This window comes from Quercus lobata, chromosome 3, assembly GCF_001633185.2.
Source record: "Quercus lobata isolate SW786 chromosome 3, ValleyOak3.0 Primary Assembly, whole genome shotgun sequence".
NCBI lineage: Eukaryota > Viridiplantae > Streptophyta > Magnoliopsida > Fagales > Fagaceae > Quercus > Quercus lobata.
In genome coordinates, this window is record NC_044906.1 from 54528295 (window position 1) to 54550353 (window position 22059).

Sequence of the window (22059 nt, forward strand, 5' to 3'; positions counted from 1 at the left end):
CAGGAGGTACAGTTCCCAAGGTGGCCGTCCAAACCAAGCCTCCTACCCCCCTTCCCACTCAAACTTCCCAACCTAATCCTACGGATAAGAAGAGGAAGCAGGATAGGAAATGCAAAGAGGTAGGTGAGGAGGGAGAGGTCATCCCTTCCAAAGAGCCCAAGCCCCAGAAAGGGGCCAAAGTAGAAAGGGTAACCCAGACGAGGTCCTTAAGTGAAGGGGCCATAGTGGAGAGGGGGCACGATCATTGCACTAAGGTCCCAGCTTGGAACCTTCCTTTGGTGCTAAGCGGATCTCTCCTTACTATAGATTCATCCATCAGGGACATGGCCAACTTGAGGATCATGAAGAAATACAAAGTGTTTCTAACTCTGAAGAGGGATCTTGCATTGGTAAGTGCTTCCTTCTCATATCATTATTTTTTCTTCCTATTTTTTATTTATTTTATTTTATTATTATTTTTTAAAAGGCAATTCAAGCTGCGCATATGGTTGAAGAGCTGGTGAACAACTCCCACAGGCAAATGAAGGAGGAGGAGGGGTGGCGCATAGCTGCCGTGGATGCCTTCACACTGGCCGAGAAGAGGATTCAAGACTTGAATACCAAGTTGACCGAGGCTGATAGAGAGAAGAAAAGTGTCGAGGTTGTTCTATCAGGGGCTGAGAGGCAAGCGGAGAATCAACGCAAACAACTCCGCCAGATCGAGGACCAACTAGCTGTAGCTAAGGAGCAGATAGGGACTTTGAAGAAAAAGTTGGAAGAAGCAAAAAATGCCGTCGAAAGAGCTGAGCAAGAAGGGTATGACATTGGAGTGGCAGAAACCAAGGAAAACCTCAGGGCTCAGGTCTCTAGGGTTTATAGAGTTTACTACCTCCAAGAGTGGAACGAAGCTCTAAACCAAGCTGGGGTGGATGCTTCTTCCACACTGAGGAGAGCAGAGAATGTTTATTATCCTCCTGCCATTCGAGCATCAGACCCTTTAAGCTCCAATGTCGAAAGTGCTTCTAAAGATCTTGATTTGAGCGAGAATGACTCTGCCAGTGCTCTCCCCTCTTCCACTATCCCTCCTAAAGAGGTAGTCTAAGTTGGTGCTGCTGAGAAAGAGAAGGAAACAACTAAAGAGGTAGCCCTTGAGTCAACCAAGCTACCACCCTCACCCAAGGAACCCTCTAAGGAGAAAGAAGTCTCCCAAAGCCAAGAATTGGTATTGGTCACCTTTCCCTTCACCGCTAAGGAGGATCCTAAGGGTAAGGGTGCCACTCAAGCTACAACGCTTGAGGTGCCAACCAAAGTTGCAGCAAAATTTGCAAGCCTCACAAATTTACACCTCATTATATTTATTTTTTAATATAAAAATTTGACCAAGTACTATAAGGATTCAAGATCCTTATCAACTTATAGAGCATGTTTGGTACACTATAATAGTTATTACATTGTAATAAGAATAAGTATTACAAGTAATACAAGAAGTTGGAATGACATAACTATTCCTATTCATTTGTTTGGTGATAATATTGTAATGGAAGCCTGAATCTATGTTAAGATAGTGGAATGTCATTATATTTTTGTCAAATTTCCTAAAATGCAAATTTAAAAATGATATATATTTTACAATATGGCTTAAAATCTATCATTTTATTAATTGAATATATATATATATATATATGATTAATTGATTAGTATTATTTTTATTAATTAATCATAATAAATATAAAAAATTGATAACATCATATCATAGCAATATAGTTATTTTTATCACAACATATAGATACCAATTTATAAATACAAACAATATAAAACTAAATACAATTTATAATTTTCAAAATTTTAATACCAAATCATAACAAAGAACATGCTAGCATAATGGGTTTTTATTTTTACTCTGTTCACATAAATTGAGCTTTGAATGTAGAACCAATAGTGAGAATAATAGTAGAAAACAAAATTAACACGGAGAATAACGAAGCCAAAAAATAGTAATAAAATTATGAATTGATTTTTTATTTTATTTTATTTTATATAAGATAGAAATTTTACTCTAACCTAATCTAAATGTATATGTGTGTGAAACTCCCTTCTGGAAACTTGAATCTTGGCCTTTACCCCCCCACACCCTATAAGCACTTATACTTGTGAAGTGATCATTGCACTAAGGGAATGCGGTGGTAAGTTGATTCTTGAGAGAGAGAGAGAGAGTTATTAGTGTTAGGGGTCTTTTAGTAATTTTTATTTTTGTATTTATTATATAGATTAAGGAATAATTATTACAACCATTTTGGTAAGGAATAGTTTAAAAAATAGCTATTCCTAAGGAATGACTATTACTTGTAATAAAAACACAACTAAATAATTGAATGGTTATTCCTAATGAATAGCTATTACATTACAAAGTCTATTACAACGTACCAAATATACCCTTAAATTATCAAGGGATAATTACACATAACCCACCTGTGGTTTGGGCGAAAATCACTTTGCCTACACGTGGTTTGAAAAGTATCACTTAACCCACCTGAGGTGTGTTTCCGTCACTCTCCGTAACCCACCTCGGTCTCTGCTGTTACAAAAACACCTTTTAACCCCAAAACAGAACATAACGCGAATCAAAACCCCAAAAACTCAAACACTTTTCGAGAAAGAGACCCGGGGTGCGATCAGCTTGTTCTTCGTGGTTTGGAGCATGTGGAGAGGGAGAAAACACTTGTTTTGCATCATCGAACCTAGGCAAGGTATGTGTGACTGCTGTTCATCTGCATTTGGGTCTGTTCCTGATTTAGGGTTTCAGATTTTGTTCAAGTGTGAACTTACTGTGTGAAAGTCTAAATTTGTCCTTCCCAGGAATCGTGTTATGTTGAGATGTCTTCATCAAGTGGTAATTTCTCGGGTTCATGTGGACATATGTGTAATGAGCAAACTTGTGTTTTGAGAACAAGTTTGAGTTTGCACAATTTTGGGAGGAGGTTCTCGGGTTGTAGCCGTTATAAGGTTGATCCTAAGTGTCCTTTCTTTGTTTGGATTGTTCACCCAACCTGTCCTCGTGGGAATGAAACTGCACCTTTGGCTCTAGAGAAGATGTCTAGGCTTTAGACTGCTCTCCAACTTGCAAATGAAAGGGAAAGGACAGCTCTGGAAACGGCAGAAGAAGCTAGGCAAATGGCAGAAAAGGCTCTTGAAGAGGAAGCCAAAGCCAAGGAGAGGGAGAGAAAGGCTTGAGCTGTCTGTGCAAAAGCTAAGGAAAAAGCCATTCTTGCTGAAGAGAAGCAAAGAATGTGGAAGTCTGCATGCATTTTGTCATGGATCTTTTTTGTTTTTGTTATGTTGTTGTGTTTTGGCTCAATTGAGTTCTCTGGAGTGAAGAGACCTAGATTGTTGCCCCTGAAGTAGTTAATTGGTTAGTAGAGATAGTTATGGCAATGGTGCTAATGAATTTGCATTGTAATAGCACTAGCCTACTGATGTAATGTTTTGATGTGTCAATGAATGAAGAATTGGTCAATTATTGAGTATTTTGTGCATATCATAACAACTATTCAATGGAAGAAGTAATGGTCAATTATCAATTTGGCTGTGCATACCATAACAACCATTCCACAATAAAAACTTCCATACACTATATTAGAAAAATATACTTTGACACAATTTGTAGTAGCAATAAATAAACTTCCATATAATTTGGCTGTGCATACCATAACAACCATTCTACAATAAAAACTTCCATACACTCTATTAGAAAAATATACTTGGACACAATTTGTAGTAGTAATAAATAAACTTCTATATAATTTGGTTGTGCATACCATAACAACCATTCCACAATAAAAACAATATACTTGGACACAATTTGTAGTAGCAATAAATAAACTTCCATATAATCTAGTTTGGACAAATATTGTTCCATACAAACTGTAATATCACAACTTCCATATAACAACCTGGAGTGTATTGTACCTTAATTACAAAAAAGCACATTCCAAGGCCAGCAGTGATTGTTTTTTACACTAATTAGTAATTACAAAAAAGCACATTCCAAGGTCAGCAATGATTGTTTTTTATACTAATTGATAATTACAAAAGGCCAACAGTGGTCTTCACAAAAAAAAAAAAAAAAAACCAAAAAGGCCCACATGTTCCCACTAGCTTTACTCCCAATGCTGGCATGCGTACCCACTAGCTTCATTCATTTCTTGCCTTTACTCTTTCCTCTTTCCACCCACTGGATTCATTTTTGGTGGCCTTTGTGCAGCAAGCTATCCTCTAGTCCTCACACCACCAGTGCTCCCACTTGCATGTGAAGGCTACAAAATAAAAAATAGATCCACTTGTTAAAAAATATCCCAAGCTACACAATCATCCAGGACTAAGTTACCTGTGAAGAACTTGGTAAGGTATTTCAGGTCTCCTTAGATGTGTGAAATTCTGGTTGTGAGGAAGAGAACCATCCTGCTCTCTTGTGAGATGACCTAAGTTGATTTCCTTACTGTGAGGATGAAGGCCGAGTGGCAGACATCATGTTGTAGGTCTGGGTAGGCTACTGGGATGGTGGCTAAAGTGCAGGCTGAGGTGTAGATCTAGGTGCAGGCACCTCTTCCCTTGCCTGCAACAAAACCCAGTTTAAATACAGTGTCTATTGTAAGTTTAAAAACAAGTTTTTTTTTTTTTTTTTGCCATTTAAATCCTAATTACTTACAGCTTTTTCTCTTTGAAGTCTCTGTCTCCTCTGCCATGGTGTCTCCCCAGTGATGCCAGCCTTGCACCCTCTTGAGTTATGCCCTTCCTTTTTGCATTTCCCACATCTTACAAGTCTGTTCTGTCTACTTGCTTTGTAAGGGTTCCTAGGCTTATCAGAAGCCCTCTTTCTTTGCTTGGGTGGTTGCCTGATGGTTTGTATATGTGAGGTGCCAGGGGAGCAGGCTGTCCAGTCTCAGCCCATTCTGACTGGCCAGGCATGGGAGGAAGTACCTCCTTGTATATCTCCATGTAAGTTTCTTTAAAGTAGCATGGGTGGGTATAGTCTTCTGATGTCTCAATGTTTGTATAAATGGCTATTATGGCATGTTTGCAGAGAATGCCATTTAAATCCTAAAACCTACAGCTACATGTCTTCTTCACCAAATCAACTACATGCCTCTCATACTGATTGCCTACCTTATAAAGGAAACTACCAGTTGGGGTAGCACTAAATGCTTTACTTTCAACCTTCAATTTCTCTAACCTATCTTGTATGCTTAGACACAACTTTCCAGCATACTTCTGTATCCCTTCCCTTTTTGTGTAAAACCTAGTCATAAGTCTAACCCTAATCCACTCCAACATTGCCAAGATAGGCTTGTCCCTAGACTTCAATATCATTACATTAAAAGACTCACTCAAATTATTTATCAAACAATCTGTTAAGACCCTAGGAGTGAAGTGTGACCTTGTCCACTGTGCAGGTGCAATGTTTGCAAGATACTCATATGCCTTTTCATCCAAATCCCTTATGTACTACATGCATCTCTCAAACTCCCTTACTGTTGTGGCAGCAACACACCTCCACAATGCATCCTTCAGCTCCAATCCCTTGTGATCAACTTTGAAATTGTTGTAGATGTGTTTCACACAGTATCTATGCTCCACGGTAGGGAATAGTGTCTCTATTGCAGGTATAAGCCCTTGTAAATAAGCAAACAAACAAACAAAACAAGTTAGTTTAGCAAACAAAGTCAACTATTCAAGTGTAACTGAACAAAACAAAACTTGCATACCTTTTGCCTATCAGAAATGAAGACTAACTGAAGCTCCTCTGGCCTCCCTATATCATCAGCAAAAATTTCCAAAAACTATATCCAAGACTCCCTGGTTTCTTGTTCCACAACAGCCATGACTACTGGAAAAATGTTATCATTTGCATCCTTGGCAGTGACAGATAAGATTTGCCCACCAAATCTGTGTTTTATATGACAACCATCTAAACCTATAAATGGCCTGCATCTACCTAAAAATCCTACATTCTGAGCATTGAACCTAACATACATCCTCTTAAATTTTGGCTAGGAAGTCTCCTCAGCCATTTCTGTCTGCAGTATAACCCTACTCCCCTTGTCTACAGTGGTTATCATTTGTGCATAGTCCCTAAGGACACCATATTGCAGTTGCTCATCTCCATTTATCAAATCCTTTGCCTTTCTCTTTGACCTATACACTTGGTTTACACTTAGGTCAACAGATAAATTTTGCATCACATGGTTGTGTACACCACTCACCCCCCAATTTGGATTTTTGCTAAAATCCTCAATGACCCTCTTAACAACATAAGCTGATGTTGCTTGGCTGTTTTTGAAAGACTTGGGACAAGAACAGTCATCAGTCAAGGTCTTAATTTGAAATGTTAGCTCTCCACTTATTTGAGATGCATAACATCTCCACCCACACCCATTCTTGCAGTGAACTGATATCTTGGTCTTCTCATTAAGCTTGAATTTGATGTCAATAGGTTTTTTGATTGCATACTCCCTCAAAGCAGCTCTGAATACCTTTGCATTAGGGAACTTCATCTCCTTCTTCAGTACAACATTTCTCATGTCACTCTTAGCATTAAACTCTACTTGCTCAGGTACCTGCTCATCATCAGACCTATCCATACTTACCAGGTCATCCTCAAGGGTTGGCTCAGCCCACTCAGGGTCTGTGTGGGGTGCATTGCTTGATTCTGAGTTTGTATTGGGAGCAGAACCTTGTGGAGCTGAGTTTTGAGCCGCAAATACATCATCACCAAAGCCATCCCCCTCTAGGCCTTCATTTAGCCAATCATCATCATCATCATCATCATCTCCTTCAACATTCTGTTCTTCATCTCTTGCATCAATGTCAACATCCTCAACATCTTATTCATCATCACTCTTATCATTATTCTCATCATCATTCTCATCATCTTCATCATCATCACTATCCAATTCTATTTCAACCCTTACTGCATCACCACTTACATCACCACCTGCATGACCACCTACATCATCTGCCACTCCCCCTGCATCACCACCTACACCACCATCTGCCACTCCCCCTGCATCAGGATACTCAACTGCCAATGGCTCCACATCTATGTCAGTATAGATTATGATTTTTTCAGCATACCATGCCTTATGAAGGTTAGTCATGTTTACGACATCTGTATCTGTTTCTATGTCTCTTAAATCATGCTGTAGATCACCATCAGGAATTAAATACTTATATCTACTGTGTTCCTTAGGAGCACCAACTAGATGACATAAATCTCGAATTTCAAAGTAACTCAACTTGTCAGGGTCAATCTCTGTCAGTAAACGTACAGACCCACCCACATATTGTATGGTTGGCTCCTCCGTAAAACATCCCCAACATGAATTTCAAGGTCAAATGTGAAGTCAACCATTTGCAATTAAAATAAGTATTTTGTTTACACACACTGACATGCAGAAAGTGACAAGAAGCCAAAAGAGACAACAAGCCAACAAATTGACAACAACACACGGACAAAGGACCACATAAAGCACATGCAAAACCAGATTCCCAACAAATTCATAGGGACCACACTACCCACACTTCACAAACAAGTGCAATCATTGACAAATAAACTTGATTCCTTCAGGTATATGCATTATAGAAACAACCATAGCAAAATGCATATCCTAAGCGATTCTACACATAAATAGCAAAATGCTAATTTAACATACAAAAAAAATTTTATTGTGCAGATGAACAGCAAAACCTAACTACGTGGGTGGGTTACCATAAAAAAATGACATCAAGAACCCAAATGCAGATGAAAAACAATCACACATACCTTGCCTAGGTTCGATGATGCAAAACAAGTGTTTTCTCCCTCTCCACACGCTCCAAACCACGAAGAACAAGCCTGATTGCACCTTGGGTCTCTCTCTTGAAAAGTGTTTGAGTTTTGGGGGTTTTGATTCGCGTTATGTTTTGTTTTGGGGTTAAAAGGTGTTTTTGTAACGGCAGAGACCGAGGTGGGTTACGGAGAGTGGCGGAAACACACCTCAGGTGGGTTAAGTGATACTTTTCAAACCACGGGTAGGCAAAGTGATTTTCGCCCAAACCACAGATGGGTTATGTGTAATCTATATATATATATATATAAAACCGAAACCTTTGCTGGCACCACAATTTTCCACGTCAGCACAATATTTAAAAAACAAAAAATAAAAAATAAATAAAAATTATAACTCCTCAAAACCCTAGCAACCTTACTCCTCTCTCAAGTTAAGAAATATAAAGTCACGATTTCTGTAAACTCTCTCTTTCTCTAGATGTAGGAAGCCCTAAAGCATTCAAGATCTACAAAACTCTAGCAACCTTACCCCTCTCTCAAGTTAAGAAATATAAAGTCACGGTTTCTGCAAACTCTCTCTCTCCAGATGTAGGAAGCCCTAAAGCATTCAAGATCTACAATGCACGGTATAGATTTTAGTTTATAAAGTTCAGTTTTTGTAAGGTTAGTTTTGTTTATATATTAATTAATACATAGTACTTTGTTCACCATTGAATACTCATATAATCAATTTCCAATTCAGTGTTCAAGAATTAAACCAAAATTCTAACTGCGCTCTCATAAAATATTATTATTAGTATGAATTTTATGGAGTTGCGGTGTTTAAGAGAAGGCGCATAAATATTTAGTCCTTACGTTTAGGTTTAGGTTTAGGTTTTAAGAGATTTATATATTACTACTATGTGGCTGAATTTCCCGTGACATCAGTTTTATATTTTTTTTTTTTTAATTTGTTTTATGTAAGGTTAGTTTGTTTACATCAGTTCTTTATCTCAAAGATAAGGCTTTTATTTCTACCGCAAGAACTATTTAGGTATGTATCCCTTGCAAGCACACATGAACTTAAATTGTTTTTTAATATATGCATGCTTTATTATTTTCTAATAGTTTTCCCGTGCATCGCACGGATTGGCGACTAGTTATCCCAATTATCAAAGACTCCAAGTTTTACTTAGATTCCATTGTGTGTACACAATGGCAATTCAAGAATTTTTTTAATATTTTCTTTGGCAGTTGCATATAGAATTAGACACACTAAAATTGGTGTGCCTGTTGCTAACATAATCAAAAACTCAAGCAAGATCATCCAGCATAGCTCCAACCATATTGTACTTATGGTATTCTTTTTTCTTTGTTTAGTTTGTTGTTTTTGATGTTTTACGGTATTGAATGACTGCTTTGATTTGGTTTGTAACGTAGATTTATAGTAAAATTTGATTTAGATTTTTTTTTTTTTGAAAGGAAATTTGATTTAGATTTAAATATGAAGTAGCAAATATAAATGGTTTATGATCTAGGGGTTATGACTTTAGGTTGGACCAGTAGTACTTTAGACTATTTTTAACCTTTATTTTGAACTAAAATGATTTATTTTAATTAGTTTTCAATTAATTGTAGCATTTGAGATATGAAAAGATATATATATATATATATATATATGAGATGGGTTCAAGTTACACGTGTAACTTCACAAGAGTTACACCTTTTTAAGACCATAGATTTTTCTTAGATCTGATAGTTAGAAAACACTCTTGCTATGTCATAATTATTCCCTAGAAATTAGTGGTTGGCATTAACTCTTCATATTAAATGTAGAAAAAAAAAAAAAAAAAAAAAAAACAGCATTGAACTCTCCCTTGTCCACCGTCATCGTTTTCTCCTTTCTCTGTCACATGTCTTTTTGGTTCTATGCACTTAAGCCTCAATCATTGATTTCTAACACCATTGTTTCAAGGTACTGGAATTAGTGCTATAACAACATTTTTTTAAGAAACACTCATGGCCAAAGTCACAATAATTCTAGAGAACAATTGTTGTGGCTAAGTTTTTCTAAAATATTTATAACCAATTTCGTTTGAGGTCTGCCAAAATAATAGGTCTAAGGGTGAAAATAATTGGAAAAACACTCATGGCTGAGTCTTTCTAAAACACTCTACGTGATAATGTAATCATCTCTTTCACTTAGCTTATCATAATAATTATTTTTAAATTATTATTTCAAAAGGCAAGGATTACAAGGTCAAAAAAGCAGTAGGAACTAGGAATGGAGTTGGCCAAGATTGGTTTTGCAATATGAGAAACCAGATCTACATAGAAAATTCTTCAATTCAATCAAGCTATTTATGAAAGAGGCTACTGATGAAAAAAAAAATCGGCCACAAAGAGTCTTTGCAACAAGACAGGTAACCAATCTGACTTCGTGGTGCTCAACAATTAACATAATACATGGTGGCTCCCCAGAATCATCTATAATCTAGGAGGAGAGAGAACATATAACTCGTTTTTGGTAAGAAATATTGGTTTGGAATGTCTTAAATAAATGATAATAAATGAAATGCTAATTAGAGTATAGTATTAATGAGTCATTTTTTTGACCGTTAGATTTACTTAAATCTAATGGTTTAGAAAATGTGTAATTTTAAAGAGTTACACCAGGTGTAACTTGAACCCATCTCTCTCTCTCTCTATATATATATATATTTATATTTTATAGAAACAAGTGAAGATATTTAACTGTTGCTACCTATCTAGGACATCCCACATATTAGCAACTAATAATTAAATTAAAATTTCAAGATTTAGGGCCTGTTTGGTAAGAGATTTCTAATAATATTGTTGTTGTTTTATGGAAATACGTGTGAATGAAAAAATGTATGGAAATACGTATAATATTGTTTAAACACTAAAAAATGTTGTTTAAATAACATTACACGCATTTTCACATATTTTTTTACCCACATATATTTTCAAAAAATACGAACAATATTACTAAAATAATATTATCAAGGGACAATCTCACTTTTAGTCCCTATGTTTTGAAGTTTTTCCATTTTAGTCCCTACATTTTATTTTTTCCATTTTTAGTCCCTAAAACCAATTTACGCTTTCCGTTTTAGTCCTTTCCGTCAGTCAACCAACGGAAATAGCTGAGGTGGCAGCCGGAACAATTAAAATATTATAAAAAATGCCACATCACCCTGACAAATCAGCATATATATTTTAAAAATTAATTTATTAATTTTAACTAAATAAAAAAAATTAAAAACGAATCATTTAAAAAAGAAATTAAATTAAAAAAAAAAAAATTTCTTTACAATATGTTCTTCCCAGCCATCATGAAGAACAAGTTCTTCCTCAAGGTTGTTGAGGAAATTTAAAAAATCAAGAACATGCCAACATGAGCACAGATCTACAAAATACAAAGACCTTCAAAGATTCAAAACACAAAGAACACAAACCCAAACCCAACCCTTAATCTCTAGCAAACCCAGAACATCAAACCCATACATTTCAAACCCATAAAATCAAATCCATAAAACAAACCCATAAACATCAAACCCATAAAATCAAATCCTCCATAAAACAAACCCATAAACATCAGCTCTCACTATCTCAGCTCAACCTCCCAATCCATTATCGCCGCCGTGCTCTCAACCCACTACCCACAAACCTCACGCCTCCTCCCTCATCAAACCCCGAAAAATTTGCTGACTGAAGAGACCCAAGCTCTTCACATGGCCATGAAACCTAAAACCCACAACGGAAATGGCAACTCCAGCAACAACAACGGCGGCGGAGGAAGACATGGTGATTAGTATGGTGGCTGCTTGATGTTAACCTCAGCTGTCATATTTCTCTCTTTCTCTCTGCACCTCTCTTTGTTGAGTTATCTTCGATGTCGGCGGCTACCTCATCGTTTGCCCCAGCAGCAGCTATATCAACCACAGCTTTACCGTTTTGGAGAGCCACACAAGACCGAAGCACTCACTCGCCTCCAAGTGGGCCGATGGAAAGCCCAGCAAAATGATTTTGTTGTTATTTTTGGGGGTTTGATTTAACATTTAGCACATGAGTATTTGATGTAGATTTTGATTTGTTGTATTATTGATGGAAATGAGGTTTTGATGTAGATTTTGTTGGTTGGTTGATTAGGAAATAGAATATGTTTGTTTGGGTTGGTTGAGATGAGAGAATAGTTTGCTTGGTTTGATGATCTCTAAGGTGTTGAATTTGGGTTTTTTCTTCTTGTTTTCATTTATGTCTTAATGATCTGGGTTTGAGTTCTTAGGTTGCTGGGTTTGTGTTCTTGTGATGGATTTGAGTTCTTGGTTGTTGGGTTTGATTTGGGAAGAACATGAAGAACAAGTTGTAAAATGAAGAACAATCTGAAGAACATGAAGAACAATCTTAATTAAGGTGAATTTTGATTTTTAATTCTGTTTTTATTTTTTTTATTTAGTTAAAATTAATAAATTAATTTTTAAAATATATATGCTGATTTGTCAGGGTGATGTGGCATTTTTTATAATATTTTAATTGTTCCGGCTGCCACCTCAGCTATTTCTGTTGGTTGACTGACGGAAAGGACTAAAACGGAAAGCGTAAATTGGTTTTAGGGACTAAAAATAGAAAAAATAAAATGTAGGGACAAAAATGAAAAAACTTCAAAACATAGGGACTAAAAGTGAGATTGTCCCTATTATCAAATGAGCCCTTAATTAACCCTTTGATCTCAATGTACGAGCAAGTGAATAAATAAATTACTGGCACCTCTGATTACAGAGTCCGCTGTAGCAAAGTAAAGTTGGATTTCCGGCCTTCGCAAGAAGGTCCCGGGTTCGAGTCCCGGCAGCGGAATAATTTTTATTACTCCGTATTATTTTTCACTATAGGGAAATTTTGAATTTACCCCCAAGCTTTTAAAAATCTGTAGAAAGAGCAAGCGCGCCTCGGTCAATTAACACACAACGGTTTAGCTATAAGCCAGTCAAACAAATTAAAAAGTCAAAAACCCTAAATTTTACACTATAGAAAAATCTCTAAAACCGCAATTTTTTTGGTTCATCAATGGCGAACCTTCCGATCCTCCAATTCGAGGAGCAAATCGTAGAAACGGTGGACCGGAACCCGGTGGTGGTGATTATCGGAGAGACCGGTTCGGGGAAGAGCACCCAGCTCTCTCAGATTCTGCACCGCAGAGGCTACACCAAGTCTGGAATCATCGGCGTCACTCAGCCTCGCCGAGTCGCTGCAGTCTCAGTCGCCAGGTAGAGTTTCCAAGAATTCTTTCTTCACTTGTTAGAATTGGGGTTTTAGGGTTTTGTGATGGCCGTTTGATGTGAAAAAAGAAGAAGAAGAAGGAAGTTGATAATGATATTGTTGTTTATTAAAGTTGTTTATGTAAAATCGTTTATGCTCTGTTTGGCTTCTTGGAATGTTGAGGAAATGAAAAGAGGTTAGAATTATGAATGTTGCCTTTTCCAATAGTAAGGATTGAATTCAACTGAACTCAGCCTCATACTGCACTAATTTGCTTAGTTAACTCAGGTTTCACTTAACCATCCTAACTATACCCCAAATTATAATTTGCACCCTAAACTTTTAGAATGCACGGTTTGCACAGTCCGTGTTACACTTTGCACCCACTGTCAATTCTGCTGTTATCTGAACGGCATCACATAAAAGGACCTAATTGCCCCTCTTCTCAATCCCTTAAAAATAAATGAGAAATAACACTTTACCACCACCCTAAACTATACTCTTGATTACACTGTGTACCCTAAACTCTGGTTTTCCATCCAAGATAATGGCAGAATTGATGGCGAGGTGCAGAGTGTAACATGAGTTATAATTTAGGGTGCTAACTGTGCATTTTGAAAGTTTAGGGTGCAAAGTGTAGTTTGGTGTGTAGTTTAAGGTGGTAAATTGTAATTATCCCCAAGTGTAAATGGTGCTGGAGACAATTATATAGAAAATGATGCCCAATCATGTTATTTTGTTGATTTGTTTCAATTCCTTGGCAACATAATAATGGATATAGGTTATGCTGCACATGAGAGGACAAGAAATCTGAATTATTGCCTAGTTGTTGCCCTAGCTGGCTGTGCTAATTCTGGTTTTGAGAAGTGTCTTTGTGGTTCATTCACTCATAATAATGTATCTTCTTAAGAAACATCTGAAGTGTAATACAATATCTTGTAAAACTTTATTTATTTTTTAATTGGGTTTTTGGTGGTTCCTCATTATATGATTTAATGTCCACAGACGGGTTGCTCAGGAACTTGGGGTTCATCTTGGGGATGAAGTGGGATATGCCATCCGATTTGAAGACAGAACCTCGGAAAGGACTCATATTAAGTAATGCATTTACTTTTGATTAAATGAGATTGACTTCAATTATACTTGTCATTTGACTCTTGTTGAGTGTTTTGGTCCCTTATTATGGTTTTTTGAACTGCCCAGATATCTAACTGATGGAGTCCTCCTTCGAGAAAGTCTGTCCAACCCAGAGCTTAGCCAGTATTCAGTAATCATATTGGATGAAGCTCATGAGAGGAGTCTGAACACGTAAGATTTAACTCTCTATGCCTTGTTCTATGCCATTTCTGTGTTGAATGTTGTGCTATTAGTCTTTACCATATGATGTTCCTAGATTTTAAATAATGTGAATTTCCATGTGTTTCAACTTTTGATGCATACTGGTTTGCCTATATTGCATTTTGAGTACACACTACAATTATGGACATATTCTTTTGTCAGGGACATATTGCTGGGACTAATGAAACGCTTGGTTAGAATGCGTGCCTCCAATTTAAAGGTTCTTATCACTTCGGCAACTCTTGATGGTGAAAAAGTATCAAATTTTTTCTCAAATTGCCCCATACTAAGTGTCCCAGGGAAGTTATACCCTGTAGAAATATTGTACAGCAATGAGCGCCCTACCAGCTATCTTGAAGCATCTTTGAAAACAGCTCTTGGTATGATTTAACTATTTGTCTACTCATATCATGATAATGTACTATAAATTTGAGTATCCTGTTTCTGTTGTTTATAGATACATTTGGTCTTGCTTTCCTGTGGTGTATTCATGGAATATTTGTTAAATGGTAATTCAGAGGATGATGACCAAGATTCCTAATATCAGTATATCGGTAGTAGTAACTTGGTGAATCAGATATTGGTTGACCTGATTGGGTTGGAGTTTGGATTAGCTAAATTTCTAATATTCTGCAATATCTTTTTTTTTGATTGTATATGTTACTTGTTTTGTTTTGTTCTCTATTATTCTCCTTCATCTGTTACAGAATGAAGTTTTCAAATTAGTTTAATTTTTTTAAAGTTTCATTCCTTTTCAACTTTAAGTGATTTGATCTAGATGTTTTATATACTTTTTACCTTTTTTTGAGTTTGCATTAATAGGTAATAAGCTTTTTGAGCTGCATCTTCCTGCTGATTTTAGGCTTCTAAGCACCTTCAAGATAAAAGGAAAACCATTCAAATTTTCTTGTTTACATTTCATGTTAACCTTGATCTGTGAATACATTTTTTTTTCTATGCTATGGCTGTCCATTCATTTTGCTATAATTTCAATCTTGGACTAGATGATGAGGTCTTATTGACCATTTTTTTTACAGACATACACATTCGAGAACCAGAAGGTGATGTCCTAATATTCATGACTGGACAGGTGAGCTTTTATATTTTCTCATTTCTTCCTTTTTTGGGGTGTATGGGTCACTTTTGTGACTTCTACTTATGGAGTATAATTATTTATTTGAATTCTTCTTGTACCGTGGTTCTTTTAATCGAAAAGGTTGCATTTTATACAGGATGATATAGAGAAGTTGGTATCAAAGTTGGAGGATAGAGTTCAAAGTCTTGAGGAAGGATCTTGTTTGGATGCCATAATCCTTCCCCTTCATGGTTCTTTGCCACCTGAAATGCAGGCAGGTTTTTTCATTCTTGTGTGTTTTAAATTTCTTGATGAAACTTGAATCATGTATTAATATTTCCTGCTTTTAAGGTATCTCCTACTTTAGGGTTGTTCTAGACCAGCTAACCTTCAGATTTTGTAGTTTGTATCTGTAGCATTAGGAAATGAGAACAAAATTTATAGTCCTTTCCAAAAAAAGAAAAGAAAAAAAGCATGTGGTTCCATTTTATTTCCAGAACATAATGCATCATATAAACACTTTTAACTGCAATGGGTTGTTTATCTTTGTTAATAGTTTAACATGATAAATGTTTTAGTGATTAACTACTGAGTAGTTGGGTTGTTAAATGTGGAAAACAAGAGCCTTAGTGTTTTTCATTAATAGGTGTGTGATTTTATGCCCTGCCTAACTGGAATCCTGATTCTGCATTTATACAATCATATCAATGTGGTGAAGTCTTATGATTAAATGGGGTTTTTATGAGATTTTATTGGAAGTATTGTTGGTTATCTATTACTACTTTAAATCCTAAATGCATCTGATTTCAAATAACATGATTATGGGATTTTCTATGACTCTGCAGGTGCGTGTATTTAGTCCTCCTCCTCCGAATTGCCGGCGATTTATTGTTGCCACAAATATTGCTGAAACTTCATTGACAGTTGATGGTGTCGTGTAAGATACTTGATACTTGTATCAAATTTATTATTTGACAATTACATTCATTCTAAAAATTTATTATTTGGCAACTACATTCATTCTGTTATTTATAGTTTATTTATGCAACGTGTGTTCCATCTATTTAAGATTAAAGAGACACCCTTCCCCCCCCCTTGTTTGCACCCCCTTCCTTCCGCTCTCTCTGTATCTATTTTTATGAAATTCAGTCAAGTTTTCCTCTTATAGCTATGCTTTGCTTATTATGATCCTGTATATTGATTGTGCCATAATAGGTTGGTTACACAGTTCACTGATATTTCCAAATTTTGTATTATTGATAGGTATGTTATTGATTCTGGTTATGTCAAGCAACGGCAATACAACCCATCAACCGGCATGTATTCCCTTGATGTTGTTCAAATTAGCAAGTAAGCAGTAAATCTCATGAGCTGTGGTCCCCAACTGATTATGCTACCCCTTGTGATTGAGTTTATGTCCTGTTAGAAGTTTCTTGATTGTGCCTGAATAAAATACCTTTTATAAATTAGAAAAGGTGATTGTTTTAGCCACAATGTAGATGTGGCATGTTAAAGAAGAAATGATTCAAGGCTCAATTCTTACTTTAGGCCAAAGGTAGAGCATTGGAGATCAGATAGGCTGTAGTAATTGTCCTTTTTTTGATCAGCAGAATACTTGTTTGTAGTAGCTATCCCTATAGATGATTTTCTGTACTGCCTAATTGATTGTGCTAGTTGCACTTATTGCTTATCATTAAACATTGGGTTATATAATTGCAGAGTGCAAGCTAATCAGCGGGCAGGTCGAGCTGGAAGAACACGTCCTGGGAAGTGCTATCGGTTATACCCTTCCATACTTTATAATGATGACTTCCTAGATGTAACAGTTCCTGAAATACAGAGATCTTCTCTTGCTGGAAGTGTTCTTTATTTGAAATCATTGGACCTCTCTGATATGGATATTCTCAAGTTTGAGTTTCTTGATCCCCCTTCCTGTAAGAAGGAATTTTTTCTTCGTTTTCTTCAATGTTCATGCATACAGCTGGGGTTCCTTGGATAAAGTCATAAAATCTGGTTGGCTTTGCTGCAGCTGAGTCTTTAGAAGATGCTTTGAAGCAATTATATCTCATTGATGCGATTGATGAAAATGGGATGATCACAAGTATTGGACGAGTAATGGCTGGTAAAAGATTCTCTGGGACTGTTATAACTTATAAGCATGTAGCCATCATCTTGTAGAATATAAGTATTTTAGTAATCTCAAATTATCATCACCATAATTACTTTAAAATTTTTTTTTTTTTTCACCATCAATGGCGTAGCTAATTCTTATTTATCTTTCTAATTTTACACTGAAATCATTTGAACACCATTTTTTAGTGATACTTAAGTCTTATTCATCATCATCCATTCCCTTACCAGTGTCATCATAGAAGGTGTTTCTGATGGTGCATTTGATTATGATTTATCTGCCTAGCATTTATTCCTTGAGAAACTACTTTGACAGCTTTTCTCCATTTTTGAAATTATTTCTATTTGCATATGAACATTCTATGTTCACTGAGTATTTTCTGTGAATTATGCAGAGCTTCCACTAGAACCTTCACTCTCAAGAACCTTAATGGAGGCAAATGAGTGTGGTTGCTTATTCCAGGCTTTGACTGTTGCTGCCATGTTATCAGCAGAAACTATGTTGCTTCCTGGTCGAAGGTGAAGTCCTAGAAATATTATAAAAGTTTTTCCTGTTATCTCCAAGATTTTACATGTAGTAGCTAGCTAGTCAACACTGCCTTCTTTTGAACAGTGGGCACTGCATGTCTAATATGGTTAGGTCTACAAGTACTTAGGGGCCCCTCTTCTCAATTAAAAATACTCAGGGCTAGTTTTTGTAGGACTGCAATGGCGTTGAGAGACAACCCTTGGGTTGCTTTGCAAAAGCTGCCTAGAAAAGCCTAAATTGCTTTAAAGAAGCTACAAAAAATCCCTTACCAAAAAGGCTGCATGGAAATATACAGCCTTTTAAATGCTAAATCACCCTTGGAGAAGCTGTAAAAAGCGCTACCTAATGGATCCTCAGCCATTGTGAATTAAGAAGCAGTTTTATCAGTAACATCACAATAGCTATTTATTGAAGTTTTATGCCTCTGCAACTTTTCATGTGGCCCTATGAATTTTCTTTGAGATGATAATATCTTTGTCTCCACTTGCAGCAAGAGTACTGAGAAAAAGAGGAAACACACTCACTTGGACCTTCCTGATGGATCTGGCTGGGGTGATCACATCCAATTGCTTCAGATTTTTGAGGAATGGGATAGAACTAACTATGATATTGGTTGGTGCAAAGACCATAACTTGCAGGTACTCTTTTATTTTCTTTCTCAGAAAACATGCAATACTTAGCTGCCTGTATGAGATGAGTCATATCAATCATGCAAGACTAAGCTCTTGAGGTGAAGTTACACCACACAAGCATCATGAACTTACAGCCATGAAGTAGGGCAGATCCTTGTGGACTCTTCATCTTATATTACATGAATCCTTTCATTAGTTGCTTTTCTTGGACAAATAAGAATCTGCTGTGAGTACTTGATGAGCATATATGGTTGTCATTATTTTTCCAGTGTCTTTGTTGCATGAAGGGAAGTCCACCAAATTGACTAGATGCATAATGATTAGAAATTTAGGATAGATTCAATCCTGATCTAATATATAATGCTTGTCAAACTTTCTGATTGTAGGTGCGGGGGATGTTGTTTGTCAAAGATGTCCGGAAACAGTTATCTCAGATAATGCAGAAAATAGCAAAGGGTTAGTATTCTATAGAATTGAGGAGCTTACAAATTTGAAGCATATTGATTATTTAATCATACCTTGATGATGTTAATGTTGAGGTTTTAATTTTGCAAAACTAATGCAGGCTTTACTTCTGATGTTGAAATTTGTGTTCTTGTTATAAGGGTTTACTTAATCAAAAAGGAAAAGTAATTAAAAAGAAATTGTAACGGGGAGAGGGGATACCATTTGGCACCTCATATCAAGCTTCTTCAGTGTTAGTATGGCAAAACCATATTCATAGACTATTGTTGATTCTCTGACATGTATATTGTTGATATTGCTATTAATTTGTGGAATCTGAAAGATTATTCAAGTAATCTTTTTCTGCTGGCTGGATTTTATGGTTTTTGACACTTTCCTGTCTGTCCATATTCAGTAAATTGGCAATATCTACTTTCAGTTGGGCTGTGAAAACACATATTAGTTTGGTTGGAAAGATTTCCACACCCAAAGTTTTTTTGTTCAAAGGAGCTCTTATTTTAGAATATCTTACTGAACCAAGAATAAAAATGGCACAAATATCCCCCATACGTCTATTGCATTCATTGTGGGAGTTGGGGCAAAGAAGAATCTAGTATGGAAGAAGAAAATACATCAAAATTTTACCTTCTTTGGAGTCTAGAAGTATACTCCTTGCAGATTTCTGTCATTTTAGTTATTACTGTTTTCTTTGTGTGCTGGTACCTTTTTGGATGTTATTCTCCTTCTTTGCTCTTCTAATGGTTTATGTGGTATTTGGCATCTGGAAAACAGGATCACTAGATGTTCGGGCTAATGGAAGATGGAAAGAGGGTGAGCAAGATTACCGTAATTTGAGGAAGGCATTGTGCATAGGTTTTGCAAATCAGCTTGCTGAGAGAATGGTTCATCACAATGGCTATCGAACTCTAGGTTTCAAGCCCCAAGTAGTTCAGGTAATTTACTTTGGTATCTAGTCTGTGTTAGTTATACTACTCTATCTTATCCAGACCTAGTTAAGCATAGCCTTAATCTAAAAATTTTGTTGATTTGATTCAACTTTTTGAACGATTGTCCTTCATTCCAAATTCACTTTCAAAAGCTTGATTTGAGTAGGAAAGTGATTGTGGCAAGTTTTATTTTGTTTGAATTAGTTAAGCAGTGACCTGTGGTCCATATTATGGATGTGATTTTTCAAGTCATCTGTGTTTTAAGAAACCTGAAGGTAAATTATTGTTCATTTTAGGTGCACCCATCCTCTGTGCTGAAACCAGATGACGAGGGAAAGCTTCCAGAGTATGTTGTCTACCATGAGCTCATTGCAACCTCACGCCCATACTTACGTAATGTATGTGCTGTAGAAATTCATTGGGTCATGCCCATTTTAAACAAGGTTAAGAAGATAAATGTCAACAAACTGAGGTAAGTAAGTCACTTTTGTTTATTAGAGGTGAAACTGGTTTTTTCCCAATTCAAGGTTGCACATGAACATTGTTGACTGACCTTGAGACTTTTGGCTTGTGTGGGGCAGTGGTGGGACTGATCTTACAGTAGAAGGAACTGAGGGAAAACTCTCAGACTTGCCAAAGAAAGAGGTTAACATTGCTGGGGTTCCTGATGACCACGAAAGTAGAATTCAGGCAGCTAGGGATCGATTTCTTGCTCGCAAAGCAAAGAAATGAGCTTTTATTACCACTTTTTATGACCGTGAAATTAGAGTCCAAGCAGTTGGAGAATGATATTCTGTTTTTAAAGCAAAGAAATGAGCTTATTTATCAGTTATTATATTGATATATCAGTGGGCTTGGCAGCCCCAGCGGCTGGGCTAAGGTCATTTCTTTTATGGGGAACAAGTTTTCTGTTTATGAGTGCCAAAAGGAGAGTTATCCTGGTAAGTACAGCAAACTATGATTGTTGACATTAGTGTGACCCTTAAGAAAAAAGAAAGGTATTTCAACCTCACCCATGATTACGCATTTGTGATGATCAGACCTTGGAGGATGTGGATCCAGCACACCTACAGTTCAACCTCACCCATGATTACGCATTTGTGATGATCAGACTTTGGAGGATGTGAATCCAGAACACCTATGGTTGAAACTAGTTCTGAGCTGAAATTTGGTCATTTTTTACAAGGAGCATGTTTGTTCTGGTCTTCTTGCTGTGTTGGCGTATTATCAAGATCAACTATTAAGGTATGATAGCAGTTTCTCCTTTTTTCTTGCTGAAGGTATGCTAGCAGTTGACAGACTTCCACTGTACATTTACAAATTCTATACAAATGAAACACAATCTTTCTTTCTCCAAAGAATAGAAAAAGAACCTCTGCAATGTACCTACTGTAACACTATGTACATTTTGCTGTCATAGTGTTTCTATTATCTTGGCAGCAGGTGTACAGGTTTAGGAATCCCAATTTATGCTTTCTAAGTGGGAATATACAACTCTAAGCTGGATCTCTGTGTAGCTAAATTGCATGCCGTTTTCCATTTTTGTACACAACCTGCTTTCTTGATCTATGCAAAGCAGCATGTTTTTTTATTTTTAAATTCTTCGTCAATTTTCTTCTTGGTCAGCATAAATTGTTTTCTATTTGGTCTTGTAATCTACTTCTGCATGCCTTTTGGGTTATGGGTCACTGTGAGGCTGTGAGCTGCATTTTGTGTGTGTGAAATGAATGCCAGCCTCTTAAAAAAAAATTGGGGGCAAGGTTGCTTACATTTTTGTGTGTATCTGAAATGAATGCCAGCCTCTTAAAAAAAAATTGGGGGTAAGGTTGCTTATTAATCACCTCTTTGATATCCCACAAAAGTGGAGTTATGTGCATTGGAAATTTATATTATAAAAAAAA

The 22059-nt window shown here is 36.4% G+C and overlaps 1 protein-coding gene across 2 annotated transcripts; it reads left to right on the forward strand.

Annotated features, from left to right (window-relative positions):
* The first annotated feature begins 12659 nt into the window (after window positions 1–12659).
* Window positions 12660–21749, forward strand: LOC115982274 (probable pre-mRNA-splicing factor ATP-dependent RNA helicase DEAH4). Of its 2 annotated transcripts, XR_004089582.1 has the most exons (17): window positions 12660–13071; window positions 14069–14161; window positions 14267–14371; window positions 14564–14781; window positions 15439–15491; window positions 15634–15750; window positions 16322–16413; window positions 16740–16826; window positions 17196–17410; window positions 17506–17598; window positions 18002–18125; window positions 18626–18773; window positions 19154–19223; window positions 20004–20164; window positions 20455–20630; window positions 20740–21099; window positions 21199–21749. XR_004089582.1 is itself a non-coding variant. In XM_031104827.1 (16 exons), exons 1-16 carry the CDS (start codon window positions 12872–12874, stop codon window positions 20888–20890), a joined length of 2103 nt encoding a protein of 700 aa, XP_030960687.1. In that variant the 5' UTR covers window positions 12660–12871; the 3' UTR covers window positions 20891–21749. The 2 variants fall into 2 exon arrangements, 1 of the variants encoding a protein (XP_030960687.1); XM_031104827.1 differs by having other exon boundaries at window positions 20740–21749.
* The last annotated feature ends 310 nt before the right edge of the window (window positions 21750–22059 follow it).

Bases quoted from the DNA above. Each gene is read 5' to 3' on its own strand.
- LOC115982274 (XM_031104827.1), top strand. From the start codon at position 12,872: ATGGCGAACCTTCCGATCCTCCAATTCGAGGAGCAAATCGTAGAAACG. The intron at 17,411-17,505 runs GTAAGAAGGAAT...GCTTTGCTGCAG, and splicing joins GTTTCTTGATCCCCCTTCCT to CTGAGTCTTTAGAAGATGCT. The intron at 20,165-20,454 runs GTAATTTACTTT...TGTTCATTTTAG, and splicing joins TCAAGCCCCAAGTAGTTCAG to GTGCACCCATCCTCTGTGCT.